This window comes from Gadus macrocephalus, chromosome 7 (genome assembly GCF_031168955.1).
Source record: "Gadus macrocephalus chromosome 7, ASM3116895v1".
Classification (NCBI taxonomy): Eukaryota; Metazoa; Chordata; class Actinopteri; order Gadiformes; family Gadidae; genus Gadus; species Gadus macrocephalus.
This window is the reverse complement of record NC_082388.1, coordinates 15,001,378-15,018,914: the sequence shown is the minus strand read 5'-3', so window position 1 is coordinate 15,018,914 and position 17,537 is coordinate 15,001,378. Positions and strand designations below refer to the sequence as shown.

The window sequence follows — 17,537 nt, the reverse complement described above, 5'->3', positions numbered from 1 at the left end:
ACTCACTCACTCACTCACTCACTCACTCACTCACTCACTCTCTCACACACATTCACACTCTCTCTCTCACACACAATCACACTCACTCTCTCACACACATTCCCACTTACACACAAACACACGCACACCTCCACCTCCCCTTTCTCACGCTTTTCTCTCCCTCTGTCTTCCAGGTCAGATGACAACAGAGTGTGGTCACCAACCGGAAGCGATGATGGCAAGATAAGCCCCTACATGGAGTCTGACACGCAGGTACACAACCTATTTATTTTCTGAAACACTTGTCAAAACACAATTAAAGTGTAATATTCTACCTGACATTTGAGGCTTGAGTTCAAACCATGAACACATGGATAATAAACGCTAACAACTAGTGTGCTTGTCACTGAATGCATTTAGCTTTAACCCTAGAAGTCCTTTCTACCGAACAATCTAAAAGATTATCCACAACTCTCAAACATGTTTCAGCTTCGCCCTTACATGACTTTTCCTAAATATGTCTCGTTTACTCTCGCTCGTTTCCCTAAAATTCTTCAACTATACCGGAAAACAAGCTTTGTGAACCGTGCAGACATGGTCCTCTCTGTAGCTGCATGTCCTGCAGCTCACCTTTTCCCCTAAAGGCATGGCAGAGGTGCAGGTTTACTATAAAAACAATGAGGTAATCCACAGCAGACTTAACCATTAGGCCTACTCATTTGAAGCATTTGCACTTGGAAGTAAATAACTACAGTAGATAAATCAATATATCATAAATAATTGTTGCCATTTTACCGTACCTACCAAGCTCGGCTTTACTCCACAGATGGAAGAATCTCTTTCTCAAAATATAGTCTTTTTTTAAAACACTGTTATTGTTGATTGCAACTATATTCATTTATTTTAATCGCTTTGGATAAAATAATTGACTAAATGGTTTGAAGGGTGATATAAACTCTCCAATAATCTTTCTGTACTTCAAGTTAGAAATAATGTGTAATCAGAGCTAAATTATGCTTGTACATTACCAGCATATGACCAGTAATGGTAGATTCTCATGAGTTTTCTGGTATTTGTCAAATGCATGTAAAAAGCCATTGAGAGTTGACCGCGACTCTTGCAGCAATGCAGTAGAATCTACCAAACCGGTCTGGTGGTCAGAATGAACAAAATGTCTTTGAATTCTGCCTTTTCTCAAATTCTATAGGCCAAGACCAATGTTACCTGAAAAAATATCCATATCACAGGGAAAAACTGAATGTGAATGACAAGGTTGAGTTAGGTCCTTACTTATGCAATACTCATTTGTGTGCTAAAACCCACACAACACGGTAGGCAAGGTTCAAGATAAACGATCAAACAACACAACCTAGTCATCAGGGTTATGTTCAGGACTACGGCTGTCCCTGTGTCTTAGGTTCTTCCTGTAAACAGTGTCCATGGAAACGCACAAAACAGAACAAAATCCATTATGCCAAATTATTCACATGATCTTCAAGGAGACAATGCCTCCCACTGTGGGCCAGAGTGCTTTTGAAATACTGTCCTGATTGTTCTGCGGCCCGAGAGGCTGAAAAGCACACACTAAGGCTTCATGGACCCTTCCCTGAGAGGCTGCAAAGCCCACATTATGGACCCTTGCTTTATGGATCCTCCTAATTCTGGTGTGCCTAAAGTCTTTGTGTTGGGGGTGTGTGTACATTCGTGCTTTTGTATATGAGCCGGCAAGAGACAGCAATATAAAAGAGGAAAAGGAGAGAAGTGATCGATTTTTTTAATGAAATTACTGTTGCTTTAATTTTTGTTATGCCATCTCTATTTACGTACATCTCTATACGCGTCTCTATGTAGGCTAGGATGGCTCTTGATGGTTGATATTTTCAGTGTGTGCTCCACAAAATAATTAAATCCCCTCTCAAAGAGTATCATTATTTTACTGTATAATCTTGAAATGTAATGCATGTGTATTTCTAACACCATGTCCTGGTTTTAATTAAATGTGAGAAATTAGAACCATGAGAACCAACAACTGTTTATACAAACGGAGACATGCGTGATAGGAGCGCTTGGGTTGAGGGTAACTTGAGAGTGGTAAATCTATTTCTCTTTCTCTTTCTCTCTTTAACTCTCCCTCTTTCTCTATTACACTCTATTTTTCTTTTTCTCTCTCTTTCTCCGTCTCTTTCTCTATCTCTCTCTCTATATATCTCTAAATCAATCTCTCTCTCTCACATATCTCAGACCTCCCTAAATATCCTTTAGTTCCCCCAGTTTCTCCTCCCTCAACATAACTGAATCAGAGGAGATGAGAGGTCCCAAGTCCGTCCCGTTGTAGCTCCACAATCAGGTGGAGTCCTCTTTCAATGTGGAGCGGAGGGCTGGGGGCTGCCTCCAGTCCCTGAGGGGCTATAAAGGCCAGGTTTCTCTTTATTGCGACACCATTGTATTCAGATTTGGCATCAAGGAGACTCAACAATACAGATTTTTCCCAACCCGAAAAAAGCACATTGAACAACAACCCACACTCTGAACTTTTCTTTCCATGCTCTGAGTCTAATCCAAACCGAACTATATGCCAGTGTGTTAGTCAATTACTGCACACAGCCAGATTAATGACTAGTTGAGTCTCGGTGAAGAGGACATTCCTGAGGATATAAAGCTGATTGAGGTGAAAGAAGAAACATTCATCATTAACTATATACAATGATGTCACACAGCAATTACAGTAATCCCCCAATTTAATCTCTTAGCAATGATGTATACACTCTAGTCCAAACAATAGTGAAGCAACATGACAAATCTGGTCGCTGTCAAAAATCAGCAACAAATGGATACATTAAAGGGCCCCAATGCTACACCAAGGTGTAGCAATTACAATAATCCCCCAATTTAATCTCTTAGCAATGATGTATACACTCTAGTCCAAACAATAGTGAAGCAACATGACAAATCTGGTCGCTGTCAAAAATCAGCAACAAATGGATACATTAAAGGGCCCCAATGCTACACCAAGGTGTAGCAATTACAATAATCCCCCAATTTAATCTCTTAGCAATGATGTATACACTCTAGTCCAAACAATAGTGAAGCAACATGACAAATCTGGTCGCAAATCAGCAACAAATGGATACATTAAAGGGCCCCAATGCTACACCAAGGTGTCGTTGATGAGCAGAATAGATCCCTGTGTGACATCACAAGCAGGGATGTTTTACCGATAGATCGATTATTGACATTGTAATCTCACACAGGAATATCTTTTGAATACCTTCTTAAATTCTTGCAAGAACTTGAGAAATTTTTTAGAAACACAAAGCTTGCACTTCTATCCAAAATCCTGACGGTGCTTCGGGCCACCATTATGGCAATAAGATGTTTGTGTGTAACTGATATGTGAATCATAAATTGGGTCCAAGTGCTTGAACATTTCATCCTCCCACGAACTCTGCCGGGGCCGTTCCGCAGGGCCAGGTTTTAAAAAGTGTTCCTTACCACAATGCTTTGTTGGAAATTCCAAAGTTTGCATATGGGACTGAGCGTCCCGGCAGGAAGTGACACATGGGTGCTGTGATGTGGTTCCTCTTGCCAAGGTTCCATTGGAGCTTCTCCCAAAACAAGGAGTGAGGAAAGGAAAGTATTTCTGGACCTGATGACTTTTTAGTTATTGTGACGCCTCAGGAGGATATCTGGTGTGCTCTCTGCTCTGGGTTCTATTTCGGGGAGCCAGGGAAGGTATGGTGGTGCGGTGTCAAGGAACTGTGCTAATATCCTGGCAGGGCGGTATTTTCTGAATGACTCACTCATGGTTGTGCACTATGATGAGATTCAGATGGGATGACTGAAGTGAAAACACATCAGGCTTTCACTTTCACAGGCTTTTCCAAAGAATATCTAAGTATTTCTTGTATTTCAGTGGGAGAGGTGTCGATGGACTTTCCCAGGGTACAATAAAACCATTATGTGAATGCAGAAAGCAACTTTCCATGATCGCCACAATATTCATCAAAAGGCCAAGCTGTAAATGTGTGTCATATCTGTTTTGGTTTAATTTTTTTGTCTGAATGTCGGCCAATTAACTTAAGAATATTTAATAGAAGCAATGCCACCGATCTATGAGTTATTTTGTGGACAGAATGAGGTCTTACAATGTGGAAGCTCTGAGACGTGGAACACACGTCAACAAGGTTCTCTGTTCCAAGTGCCATTTTGGGCTCAGCCAAAGTACTATCATAGCATAGCGAGGTATCCAAGCTAATATGAATAGGAACTGACAGACAAAGAGTGTTTATGTGACTCAGGGGCCGGCATCTCTTCACGGCCTGGAACTCCAAGCAGCTGGAACTCAGAACAGGCATGGATGAGAAAACGGTTTGACAGGTTGTGTGGAAACTGTTGAAAAGAGACGTTCATAGCAAGTAAACAATAAACATCAGAAGCTGATTTTGCCCGACTAAAAGAGATCAGGTGTCCTTGAAGTAGTTAGGTATCAGGATAAAACTTTTTTGCAAAGGAGAAACTTATTTTCATATATTGACGTTACATACATGAAGTTGGCTCATTGGGCTAGTGTAATACCTTCTGTTTGAGTCGAATTGATGGCACAGGTATTGCCACATTAAAAAAATATGTTGTGGTTGTAGGTGTGGAAAGGTTTCTTGTAATAATAAAATATAGAATTGTGAACAACAAAGTGATGTTTACAAATTGCCATCTGTGCCCGCCAGACCGGTAGCGATCCAGTCGGTTTCTGGGTTAGTCGCATGAGTTACAAATTTATCAGAACAAATAGTATTTTTCTCATTTCCCAATGCTGTCTTCACAGACATGTAACTGGCTTCTACAAGGATATAGCCACAGCCGACTTCTCAGTTGTCTCAATATTTACAATTGCCTTGTGCCATAGTGCATGCCTTCATTCAAGGATGTAAACACGGCTCATACCAATGACGCATTTGACCGGTTGACCAATAAATTTGCCCCCTTCCCCTTATGTCCAAATCCTGTTATGACCCCAAGCATTTTTTTTCCGATATATTTTTTTTTTTATTGTTTTTTAATCAATCTGTGGAATGTTAATTTTTTCTTTGCCATTCAGCAGCCTCAGCTCCTGCTAAAATTGTACACTTGTGAATCCCCTTATCTTTGTGTTTTGTGCTCAGTCCAAGACAGTCCAAATCTGTCTTTTTGGTTTCTAGAAGGTTCTGCACCCCCAAGTTCTCTTCCTCCACATTTGGTTTGCTCCACTTGTCAACATGTTGATGAGGGGGTTGGGGTGGGGGGATTAACTGAGAGGTACCCCCCTCTCAGATAAACCCCAGACTCAGCCCTGATCTGTATGGTGTAAAGTCCCATCTGTAGCAGATGGTACAAACATCCACATACCCACATGCGCACACATACACACATAAACACACACACAAATTCAAACATAAACACATACATACACACACAAACAATTACACTCCCTCCTTCGATGTTGATCTATGCTCATCTTGAGCGTCTCTCTTGGCCCACCAGGAAATTAAGATTTTGTGGTCGCAGTTGTGGGGGGTAAATAAACAAGCTCAGTAAGTGGGTCAGTGTGGGACATGGGGTGCCACAGTGTCTGTGGTGCTAGTGGGGGTGGGTGGGGGTCACGTTCTGCCTCTGTGCGTGTGCGTGTGCGTGTGTGTGTGTGTGCGTGTGTGCGTGCGTGCGTGCGTGCGTGCGTGCGTGCGTGCGTGCGTGCGTGCGTGCGTGCGTGTGTGCGTGTGTGTGCGCATAAGTGAATGGCTATGGACTAGTGTGAGTCAGAGTTTGTGTTTATGTATCCACATTGATGTATATTCTAACACTGATGTGCAGTCTCACCAGTGTGCTTGTTTGGAGGAAAGGGGGCGTCAGTGGTCATCTGGGGTAAAACACCAGATGATTTCATTTAAGCTCCCCTCCACCTTTCACCTCACCCTTCATCCCCTTCAACCCCCCCCCCCCCCCCCCCTCCCCCAAAGTCAACATGATGAATGAGGTCTGGTCCATGAATTCGGGCCAATTATGCCCCCGTATACTTTAGACGCATGCATTTGTTATGTGCATGTGTTCATGGTTGCATGGGTTTAATGGATAAGCAGCTGCAAATGGAAAGGTAGATTCGAAAATATAATGGCATTTGTTTGTTCTTTACATTGCTTTAAATTACTCATTGCTATTCTTTCCTAGTCTCTCATCGCTCTTTTTTTTAACATACAAACACACACACACATGCATACTATACTTTTATACAAAAAAAGAGTGCATTTTCAGTGAATCGCATAACTGATTTTCACTTTCAGTTACACTTGCAGCTGAAACAAATAAAACAAAACAAGGCATGTTAAACGGGAACCACTTCAAAACAAGTCAGCACATTCTGGAGGCACTTATTCCCAAGCTAAGAGGATAGGATATCATGGGGAGAAACAAACACTTGGGCGGCTATCCTCAAGTCAGTGAAAATAAGCATTAAACATGGCCTTGTGCAAGAACATATGGCCTGTCTCAACAATCTCCATGTAATGCCTTCCACTGCCTACTCTGCACATGAAAGGACAGACGTTTTTAAAAAGAATGATTGTACTCATTTAAGATAGTCAAAAACCACAAATCCAAGAGCAATCAGTAGGGAGGTAGGTAATAGGTTTGAATGTAATAAGGTAGTAGTCTGTTGGTAGCTATGTATGTATCAAGGTAATAGTCTGTTGGTAGCAATGTATGTAGTAAGGTAGTAGGTTGTTGGTAGGTATGTATGTAGAAGGTTGTTGGTAAGTATGCATGTTATAAGGTAGTAGGTTGGAACACAAATACCTTGTAACGTAACAGTTGGTATTTAGTAGGCAGGCTGGTAGGTATGTATGTAGTAAGGTTGAAGCTAGGTGGTAAGTATTAAGGTAGATGAGAAAGTAGGAACGGTAGTACGGTAGTAGGTAGGATGGGAAGTAGGTATGTATGTAGTTAGTGGGTAGGTTGATAATTGGTGTCTAAGTACTAAAGGTTAGTAGTTAGGAAGGTAGTAGGTAGGTAGGTAGTAGGTTGGACGGTGGTATGTTGTAAGGTAGGTATGCAAGTAGTTACCTTACCCTTAGGTAGGGAGATACAAAGGTGGTGTAAGGTAGTAGATATGAAGTAAAATGACAAACAGACGGATTGACAGACAGACTCAGAGGTTGGTAGGGAGGAATACAGACAAACAGACGGAACAGATGTTTTAACAGAGGTGATATCCACCAATGAAGCTCTCACTCCAAACGCCTGTCTATATTTAGTCCAGACAAAGATATACAGAGAATGAGGCAGAGTCATCTATTTTAGGGGAACAGCTGTCTCACAGCCGATTGGCCTAATGAGAAAGCCGCAAGTCTGCTGTACCTTGAGAGAATCCTCAAATCACTCCCAAAGCTTGGAAAGTGGCCAATCTGGCATTTTTATTAGCACGGTGCCAGATGTGTGAACATATAAATCTGCCTTCTACCTTCCGCCTAAAGCGCTGTATCTGTCGGCAGCTGAAACTGAGCGAGGACCATTAGAACACAAACAGAAGGGGCTGACAGGACGGGAGTTCAGGGGGAAAACAGAAGCCGTGCATTGTCAGTCTGTATGCCTATTAAACCCTGGTCACACTTTAGTAGACGATCGTTCATGGTTAAGTTGACCAGAGGAAGGTGTATTCCGGTCCCGTCTTGTTAAAATCATTAGTTATTCATCAGTCATGTAATATACCATGTAGACAGGACTACATGCTGGTATTTGTATGTAGCAGTATCTTCATTTTGGCGAAAAATCTCTTTAAAAAGGAAAAGCTTTTGTTAAATCTTAGCGTTTTAAAATCATGTCAATTCCGGACTCCAGTTGTTATTAGAGTAAAGCTAAGCAAATCGGAGTGAAGGGAGGGCAGCGTTGAATTAGCTGCTTCAGAAGGAACTATTTAAAGCAACTAAAAAGCCCAATTTGATTTTCCAACTAGTTTCTTCAGTTCGAAAGTCCTTAGACATTTCTCTCTTTTTCTTGGACCAAAACAACACGGGACCTCCGTTTGTAGCTCTCTTTTTTTTTGTGTGTTTACCCCTAACAACATGGGGAAGAATCCAACACTCTTCGCTCGTAACATAGATTTGATGTCCTTCTTCTTCTCCCGCTGTCCTCAAAGTGGCCCACATCTAACAGGTTTCCCACCTGCCATCCCTTATTGTGTTCTACAGAAGTTCCGCCCGATAATCAGCGGAAACGGAGGCTACGGTCGGAAACAGTCCTACACCCAGGAGCCCGAGAATCAGACCCGGGCCAGCCCCCCACCACCACCGCCCGCCCCCCAACCAGCTCACCTGAATAATGAACCTGCCAGGCCCAACACCAGCCCCAGCTTCACCTATGGGAATGGGAACAGCCACAGGAATGTCCATGGCAACGGCCATGGCAACGGCCATGGCAACGGCAATGGCAACGGCCATGGCAACGGAACTGGGCAGTACAACAGCCCCACCGGTCTGAACGGCAATGGAGACCGCTCCCTACCTGGCAAGATGGGAGGTCTCCAGCTCGGCAGTGCCTCCTACAGGTTAGGAGGCTTCTGTATAATCATTTAAATTCTTTTACTTTTTCTTTACATTTACAATTGCATAGACCCATGTGCAACACACATATACCGGGTTGCTACGCGACATGTAGAAACCAAATCTTGCATCCGATGAAAACAGTGATACACCAAAACCACAATTACACATCCGCCCATGACTATCCCAACGCACACACTCACACAATCACACACCAAGTGGAAGTAATGCAGACATGGAATTTGAAGCTGTAGTAGGTTTCTTTTGATGTTGTGCACACCAGGGTAGGAGCATTGTGCAGCATGTTAAATGGTTACAGTAGAGGGGTGAGTGTCTCTTGGGTTACCCGCTGGGGGGGGGGCGTACGTGTGCTGGAGAGGTAATCCATTACCCTGTGGCCCCGTGGGCCAGTGACTAATATGTGTTCAAAGAGGCCGGGATCAACTCACTGCATCATACTGTGCAGAACAAAGACACTACACACTCTATGGGAGGCCAAAAGGGTAAAAGCTATGCCTCACTGAAGACGTGGTTCATTAAATTGGATGAAAAATACGCTGTTTAGGATGGCAGATCACCTTATTTAACGCTGTTGTATTTTATTACACCCGTTTGACTTGTTCAAAACGCAGCCAGTAAGAATGAACCTTTTTCCTTCTTCTTCCTTCCTACCTTCTTCCTAACCCTAACCCTAACCCAACGACAACCAAAGTCACTCACACCATTCCTTTAATATTATTTATATCGTTTGCACTGTGCATTCACTTCTCTATACGATGTGGAGGCTGTATCGGCTGTTTAATCCATGTTCAATTCAGTAATACACTGTAGACTAAACATTATTTCACTTGGATCACCAAGTTTTGTCCCAGTTTAGTTCTCAGAAGGTAGCATTTGTATACGTGTTTCCTGCATGCATGTGTTTGTGTGTACGTGCATGTGTTTCTGTGTATTTTTTTGTGTCTTGCTCTGTGCGTGTGTGTACTTCATCTTTCCAGTCTTCCGTTGTGGTACTTCCTTGTGTAACTCTTCTCTTCTTGTTGCTACCTTCTCCTACCTTCTCCTTCTCCAAAAGAGTGAAACTAAAGGGTGAGGTTTTGATCTGCAAGCATATATTTATTACATTTTCTGTGTTATTTCTTAATGATTTGTTCTGAATCTCATCTTGATATCCTTGTTTAGAAGACAAACCCTTACTCCCTTCTTGTTAGAAGGCCAGGTCACATTCAAAGTTGGTGAAGAAAAACATAATATATATATATAGATAGAAACCTTCAGAAGTTCCCCAAAAAAGGATTACATTATCTAATGATTAATAATCTCAGATTTGTTCGCTACCACTTAAAAAAGCAAGTATATTCAATAAATAATGCAGTAATTCACAGCCTTTCTTTGAACCGCTACTCGTTCTTAAAGATAAAAAATCTTTTGTTAAAAGTCGTTTCCAACTTTGAATGATTGTAGCCCCGAGCCCCACCTGACCTCACCGGGGGGCCGTCCTGGTAACGGGACCAGCTTCAACGTGGAGTCACCGGGGGGCCGTCCTGGTAACGGGACCGGCTTCAACGTGGAGTCGGACGTGTTGCGGATGCTGCAGGACCACGAGGAGCCGGCCGCTCAGCCCAAACAGTCGGGCTCCTTCAAGTACCTGCAGGTCATCCTGGAGGCCGAGGACGGAGGTAGGCCCTGTGTGTGTGTGTGTGTGTGTGTGTGTGTGTGTGTGTGTGTGTGTGTGTGTGTGTGTGTGTGTGTGTGTGTGTGTGTGTGTGTGTGTGTGTGTGTGTGTGTGTGTGTGTCCGGACTCCTCTGTTTGTACCAGATATACGCCTTATAAGTGTTGTAAACTGTTTTTACTTCCTCCCCCCAGGCTTGTAGTCTCGGCAGTCACAGGACTGTACAGCTTGCTAAGATCAAGTCGAGGTCACCCCCACCTGCCTTGTAATGGCATAGTTTTCCTTTTAGTTTCCCCATAGATGGACAGAGCATGGAAGGAAGTGATGAAGGGCGTGCAAATGGAGAGAGAGAGAGAGAGAGAGTTGGAGAGAGAGAGGTGACAGGTCAGAGGAGGACAGAGAAGATGCTCTAACCGTCTAACGGCTCCAGCCATTTGGAGTGGAAGGGTTGCAGGAGCATTGCTGCACAAACAAGCCCTTAAAGAGCCAGTGATCTCCTGGTAATATGTCTCATATGATCGTCAATGTAGTAATCTATGTCATTTCTTCGCTGTTACCGAAACAAGACCCCAACATAGGAAAATGGCGTTGCAGGTGCAGGTAGCATTCTCTTCGTGACGTCTGAGGGCCTTTTCCAAGGTACTCAGATGTCACGGCCAATGGTCCCCGGCCCTGGTGTGCGTGTGGACGTGTGGAACTCGGTCCAAAGCGATTTACCGCGATATCCGAGAGAAAGTTGAGCTTTCGGACAGTTGTAGTGAATCTCCTTCTGATCAGCGGTTTATTTAACACCCGTGTCCGAGGGTTAGGCTTCGCGGACACTAAAAGCCTAACACTACGGTGTGTGGTTGGATGTTAAAGCTCCTTTTTTTTTATCTCCCAATGTTTTCATTCCTGAAACAGTGGGTTCACTGGCTCTTTAAAGAGGACAATCAACTGGGAGTCATAGGGGTTTCCTGTCTGACCTCTGACCTATGTCAGGATTCCAAGAAGCAGTGCGTTGGTGTTTCTTGTTCCTGGGTCACTGGAGCAAGGAGGGGTCGGGGGTCACAGAGCAGCAGGCGTCATCATAACAAGGGACTATCACTGTCACGTGATTATGAGAAAAAAGGGTGGAAGAATAGGATTATGAGAAAATTGGGGAATATTAGAGAAAGACAAATTGTAAAGTAATTTCCTTAGCAGGGTTGCTTTCAAACTGCTGCTGATGGTAGTCTTTCAGCCACTCAAAGCGTATTGCCTGTTTGATTGACAGGTTGATTGACTTGGAAACTCCCTGAAAAAATACACACAGCTGGGGTTTAAATTAGGCTGATTTCTTGAGTTAGCGGTTTCCCTGTGCTACTGCGATTCGATATCTGTGCTTGTGTGTGTGTGTGTGTGCTGTGGTGTGTGCATGAATGTGCTGTGTGCATGAATATTCCATGGTCTGTTGACATTAGGAGTAACCCATCCCCCCCCCCCGCTCATAAGTCCAAGTGTGTTGACAAGCTTTGACATTTTGCGCACACATTCACAAACACACACACACACACACACACACACGCACACACGCACACACACACACACACACACACACACACACACACACACACACACACACACACACACACACACAGATAGTGACACACACACACACACAGAGAGGTGGCCAGTAGAAGGAGGATAGTGGTTAGGGAGGCCCGTGGCGGGATGGCCAGAGAGAGAAATAGAAAAAACAGAATATAGTCCTGGGGAAGAACAGCGAGAGAGGACAAAGGGATTCGAAGGAATCGAATGATTAATGAGTACTGATATCTCGGACCCTTCCACGATGGTGGCAGGGATGGGGGTCCAAATGAAAGCACGTGGCTGGAAGATAAGAGGTCCGGTTACATAAGAATGACTTTGAGGTACATTAATATACAATATGACTTATGAGCAGAGGGGTCTCCAGGCATAGAGGAAAGGAGCCTGCCTTCCATGATCAACAAGTCCACAGGGCGTGGGGGGGGGCCTGACCTCGGGGGGCCTTTTCATATTGGTGTGTGTGTGTGGGTTGTGTTGGAGGGGGGGGGGGGGGTCAATCCATCTTATCCATGTCTCTGGAAGTAGCACATAACCAGGCACCGATGGACACAAACAAACCCTGTGTGTGTGCTTGCATGTCTGGAATCCAGCTCTGTCTTCTCACTGGGTGGCACCAAGTCTTTCCATGCAGTCGTCACATATTGACTAAGTCTATTTTCTTTATCTGTGTCCTTTCATATTCAGGTAAGTCTCCGAGTGAAACCATGAGGAGCCTGCGGTCCCCGGTGAGGTCTCCAGTCCCCAAGCTGGCCAGCCCCATCCCGGTCTCCTCACCCGGGCTGCAGAAACTCCCTCAGTGCACCCGCTGTTGCACCGGCATTGTGTAAGTCCACAACGATACCTGGTGTCAAGCACAAAGCACAAGATTATGCAAAGATTAGTACAATGCGTACGAGTATGTCATTTCCAAGGAAACTAAAGTAAATCTGTGGACAGGCTGCTTCTTGCCTGGCCTCATTTCTTTCCCGTATCAATTTCTAAGGATTAAACTGACTTTTCCACACCCAGTCCAAGCTCGGGCTTGCATCAGCCCCCACACACAGACACAAACACACACACAATCACGCACTAACAATCAAACACATATCGAAGCACACACACACACACACACACACGCACACACACTTCTTTCCGTCATGGGAACCAGAGCCACAGGTAATGGCTACCGGAGGTAAACAGTGATGTCATCCAGACGCAGTCTCCCTCTAACAGGAGAGTGTTGTAGGACCTGCAGGGCTACAATGAGGCTGTTGTTCAGCACAGGGTCAGGGGGGAGCAGCCTGCCTTCCCCCCTGCTCCCTACCCATAATAATGAACACGCATAATGTATGTGCGTTCTATTTGGCAGTGTAAACATGAACATTGAAAGCTGGCAAACACTCACAGTTTCGTGAGAAACATGAGCTTGTGCTTCATGCAAATGTTGGCTAATATCTACCTACAAAAGAATCCCAGTGGAGGGTCCGAGCATGTAGAGGTGAATCCCATAAAGATAGATTCTACCTGAAGCTGACGACATTTTGGTGCTTCTGAAAAAAACACATTTTCTGAGTACCCCCTGAAGTAGTCCAAAGTACCCCTAGTGGTACGCGTAGCCCCATTTGGGAACCCCTGCATTGTACCATTCATCCAGATAATCTTGTGAAACCATAACCCCTCTCTGCCCTATAACCACCATAACCATAACCCCCCCCCCCCCCCCCCCTCTGCACCCCAGGGGCACCATGGTGAAGGCCCGGGATAAGCTGTACCATCCCGACTGCTTCATGTGCGACGACTGCGGCCTGAACCTGAAGCAGAGGGGCTACTTCTTCATCGAGGAGAGCCTGTACTGCGAGACGCACGCCATGGCCCGCGTGCAGCCCCCCGAGGGCTACGACGTGGTCGCCGTCTACCCCAACTCCAAGGTGGAGCTGGTCTGAGGCCATAGGCCATGGAGAGAGGGAGAGGGAAGAGGAAACGTGTGACGTAGTGAGAGCGAGAGAGTGCTATACTTTGATATACAGCTGGTCTGAGACCATGGCCGATGGAGAGAGAGAGGTAGAACATGTGACGTAGAGAGATTGAGGGCGTGCTGTACTTTAATATACAGCTGGAAGACATTGGAGGTAGGGACCCGAAGTGTTCTTTTAGAAGGGTGTCCCGGTTGATAAGGTGTTAGGTAGGTATTTAGGTATTTCTTAAGGAATTGTAGAGCAGGAATGCTGAGCACAGAGGGTTGTGACGAATGATGAAGATACATGTTGGAACGGATGTCCTTTAAGGTGGGAGTCGGCCATCTTGTGTCTGGTTCAATTAGCACAAAGAAAGGTTGCAGCTAATGGGTGAAATTGGCGTGATCGATGAGCGATTAGACGGACTATAAAAAGATTGCAGGACTTTTATCGCATCTCAACCCCATATTTCCCATCACTTCACATTCATGATGATTGATTAAGTGTGTTGTCCAAGTTGAGCATTAATTCAGATTCTGCAAAATATCTGGTTGAGGTTATATTATCATTTATTGATCTGATTTATTTTCTATTTATTCGGTATATTAAACACCCAACACATCACATCAAGACAGGATGCAATACAAAAACGTAACATACAAACACGACAGAAGCTACACTACATTTAAAGGAGCACCAGTCAGTCGATGGTGGGGGCTGAAATGAAATGTAAAATGCTGTGTGCTGGGGCAGCAGGCTGGCTTCAAAGAGCGGTTGTCCTTACTGATGAAGATGTTTTATGGCAACAGGGTCCAGCATCTTTTATAGATGTTTGTCTTTGGGCTGGGGACGCTGTGCCTTTGACCTGAGGACAGTAGCCCAGAGTGGGGGTTCAAGAGAGGGCTGCCATGGTCTAAGATGTTGCAGCGTAAGTGTTTGACTGCTCTGCCATGGATACAGCACCGTTTGGTTTGTTTGTAGCATGTCATTTTACTGCCCAGTTGAACTATTAGGCCAACACAATGTTAAAACTGAGTATACTTTCAATTAGACATGGCTACACTCTTTTTGGGGTGCATTGGCTGACCTCAAAGTTCCTTTGTTTTCCCTGCGGTAAAGTGTCTTCTGCTGTTCAAATGGTTCTGATCAACCTGCTTAACCTGCAACTCTAGCAAAACAAATAACAAAACTCAGATATAAATGACTGTTCACATGCAACCTTTTCCAGATGCAGCCATTATCCATGGTTCTATTGAGTTCTTCGTGCGTCTGCCTGTACCTCAATGCTCCAGTTAAGACATGCACACAGCAATATGTGTTGGATAACATCATATTCAAGGATGATAAACAAATGAACTACTTATAGATATGCCTTTTAGAAACTACTGGGTTCTAGTATTCACACACTAACGCTAGTTAACCAGTTTGCTGTCGTTTCTGCCGGAGCTACTTTAGTATATCAATATTTACCTATTACAACTAATAGATTTTATTGCAGTTTGTATCAGGATTTCATTTATTTAGTCTTCATTTAAAAAAGAAAAAAGAGAATAATTTTGCTCTTCAATAACCCTGTTGCGCTTACACACACATCATCGTTCTGTTCTTGTTTGAGTTTACACTTACTATGTTTAGTTTGGATTTGGGTTGGATTTGTCTGACTGTTGAAAAAGATTGTTGGTGAGATTTTGATAGTGGGTTGCTTCGAGGGGGAGCAACACGTTAACAAAGGGTTGGGAATACTTCTCCAGGCTGGGGGGAATTATCGTAGGGCTATGATGAATACTGACCAAAAGTTCTCCTTTCTCTCCTCTGATACTTAAAACCCTACAACATGAGTCTTCATTTATTCATGTGATACTACAGGTATTCTAAGGGAATGAGGAAAGAAAGATGAGCTTGAAAGGAGAATATATATTCGGTTTGTTTAGATATTCTTTTTTAGTTGCTATACTGAACTGCGGAGTTTAACAATGTTGGTCCAAAGTATCTGGGACGCTATTTTCTAGCGATGCTGTTACTTTTAGTTGTTTAGTTGTTTCTTTTCTATCCGTTCATGACCCTGTCTAAGAACAGCGTTTCCACTCTGTTTTCTGTGGAATGCTTCCAATAAATAATGATAGAGTGAGCCTTACAGGCACTGTAAATAAGTAGTCTCACTCCACACTTCATACACTCCATGTGGTCATATTCTGTCCTGTGGCTGTCAAAAACTTTCTTGTGGTGTTTTTTTTTTTTTTATGATTTATTTGGTCATGAAAACGTTTTTGAAACTTTTTTCGCAAAGCAATTTATACCCATGGGAATCTTGTCCATAGCACTTTGGGATATGCATGAACTTTGTTGCAAGAGTTTTCGGAGCTATTATTGTCCGTGTGCAAGATCAGCTTAAACAGAGCCAGGCTTGGGCTTTGCCTTTAATGAAACAAGCGCCGATGCTCCACCTGGCTTCACTGCTTCCCTAGGCTCCGGACCCAAGGAGATCAAGGTCAAAGTTCATGCACACAATCAACTGAAATTAAATTAACCTAAGCTAAGGCTAAGGACAAGCTGATTCTTTGTGGAATGACATTTCCTGAGTTATATATATTTAACATCAATTATAGTTACCACATCATATTGCCCTAGTAGTTTAAACTTGGGTCCACCCAGCATTGAAGCCTGACGACCAAGCTGATCTTGAAAAGGCCCCTTTACAGACACACAGTAGGGGAATAGCAAAGAGAAAGATTGGGCTAATTTATGACAGCCAAAAGCAGTCCTAGAGATGCATCCCACTTTGTGAAAGAGGTGAAGCCAGGGGATGTGTGGTAGATCAAAGCACCAGACGGCACATTTCTGTAACAAGACTTTTTGGCTAGTGTGAAAGCTAACAAGCAAAGGAGAGCATCATTATTTGTAAAATGGGTGATGTATATTCATTGTAGGTGAATAATGAAATGGATAATGGTTAAAGGAAAACATTAATGTACCTAGTTGATTGCTATTGATTCAGTTCAAATACCAGTAATTCCTATTTTCCTTTCTGATGAACATTCAATGTTTCAATTGACAGTATACCGACTGCAGTGATTCTCTTTGTAAATTATATGATATTATATCATTCTGCCATTTTGGCTCTATGGTATTGTAAATATTTGGTTTGTCACTGTTGCCATTAAGTATAAAAGTCCATTGCATTGCAGACGTTGCATAATCTGTGTTCTTTAATGATTTCCATGTGCTTTCACAAAAATCCTCATGTGTTTAACTTATTGTTTTTTTATGAATCTGGTTTTCTGGATCCTTTTGTATCCTACTTTGTAAGACAAATAAACTGACAAGTGATTTGCGAAGAATTGTGTTGCTGAGTGCTAGTTCCTGCTTTTCCCACATTTATAGCACCTCTGGGAGAATATTGACACTTTTCCAGCACACCGTGGCTGGAGACATCTTATTTTTAAAACCCAAATCAACTAAATTAATAATATCATAAAAGCTCTATGGATTTAGAGCGTAACATTTTTAAGGTTTTATTGCTCTGCCTATCATTGTATTATATTCTACAGAGCAACCAGAAAATAAGAACAATCTTATTTTACACCAAACACACGGAATTGGTTAGATTCTCATGCGACAACATGTGAAACCCACATTTAACAAAGCCCACCTGGTACAGAAATGAACCGACACTAAAATGGTGTCAGCAGTGTGCATGAAAGTACTTTTACGGCCTTGCTCAGAGGCATGGCGGAGGAGGACCTTTGCGGGGCTGTGTCATGGTCTTCCCCCGGCTCCCTTTGTCCTCTCATGCTGGACATGACCAGGGGCTCCCTCTT

At 43.5% G+C, this 17,537-nt stretch overlaps 1 protein-coding gene across 2 annotated transcripts in view; it reads left to right on the top strand.

Annotated features, from left to right (window-relative positions):
* pdlim4 (PDZ and LIM domain 4) overlaps window positions 1-17,057 on the top strand; it is a 34,471-nt gene extending 17,414 nt beyond the window's left edge. Inside the window, exons 3-8 of one of the 2 annotated variants that reach the window (XM_060056836.1) lie at window positions 174-252; window positions 8,193-8,548; window positions 10,008-10,073; window positions 10,119-10,222; window positions 12,470-12,608; window positions 13,503-17,057. In XM_060056836.1, coding sequence (XP_059912819.1) covers window positions 174-252; window positions 8,193-8,548; window positions 10,008-10,073; window positions 10,119-10,222; window positions 12,470-12,608; window positions 13,503-13,707 — 949 coding nt within the window. In that variant the 3' untranslated portion in view covers window positions 13,708-17,057. Of the gene's footprint in view, window positions 1-173; window positions 253-8,192; window positions 8,549-10,007; window positions 10,223-12,469; window positions 12,609-13,502 lie in introns of both variants that reach the window. The other variant, XM_060056835.1, reaches the window with a different exon arrangement.
* Window positions 17,058-17,537: the final 480 nt, after the last annotated feature.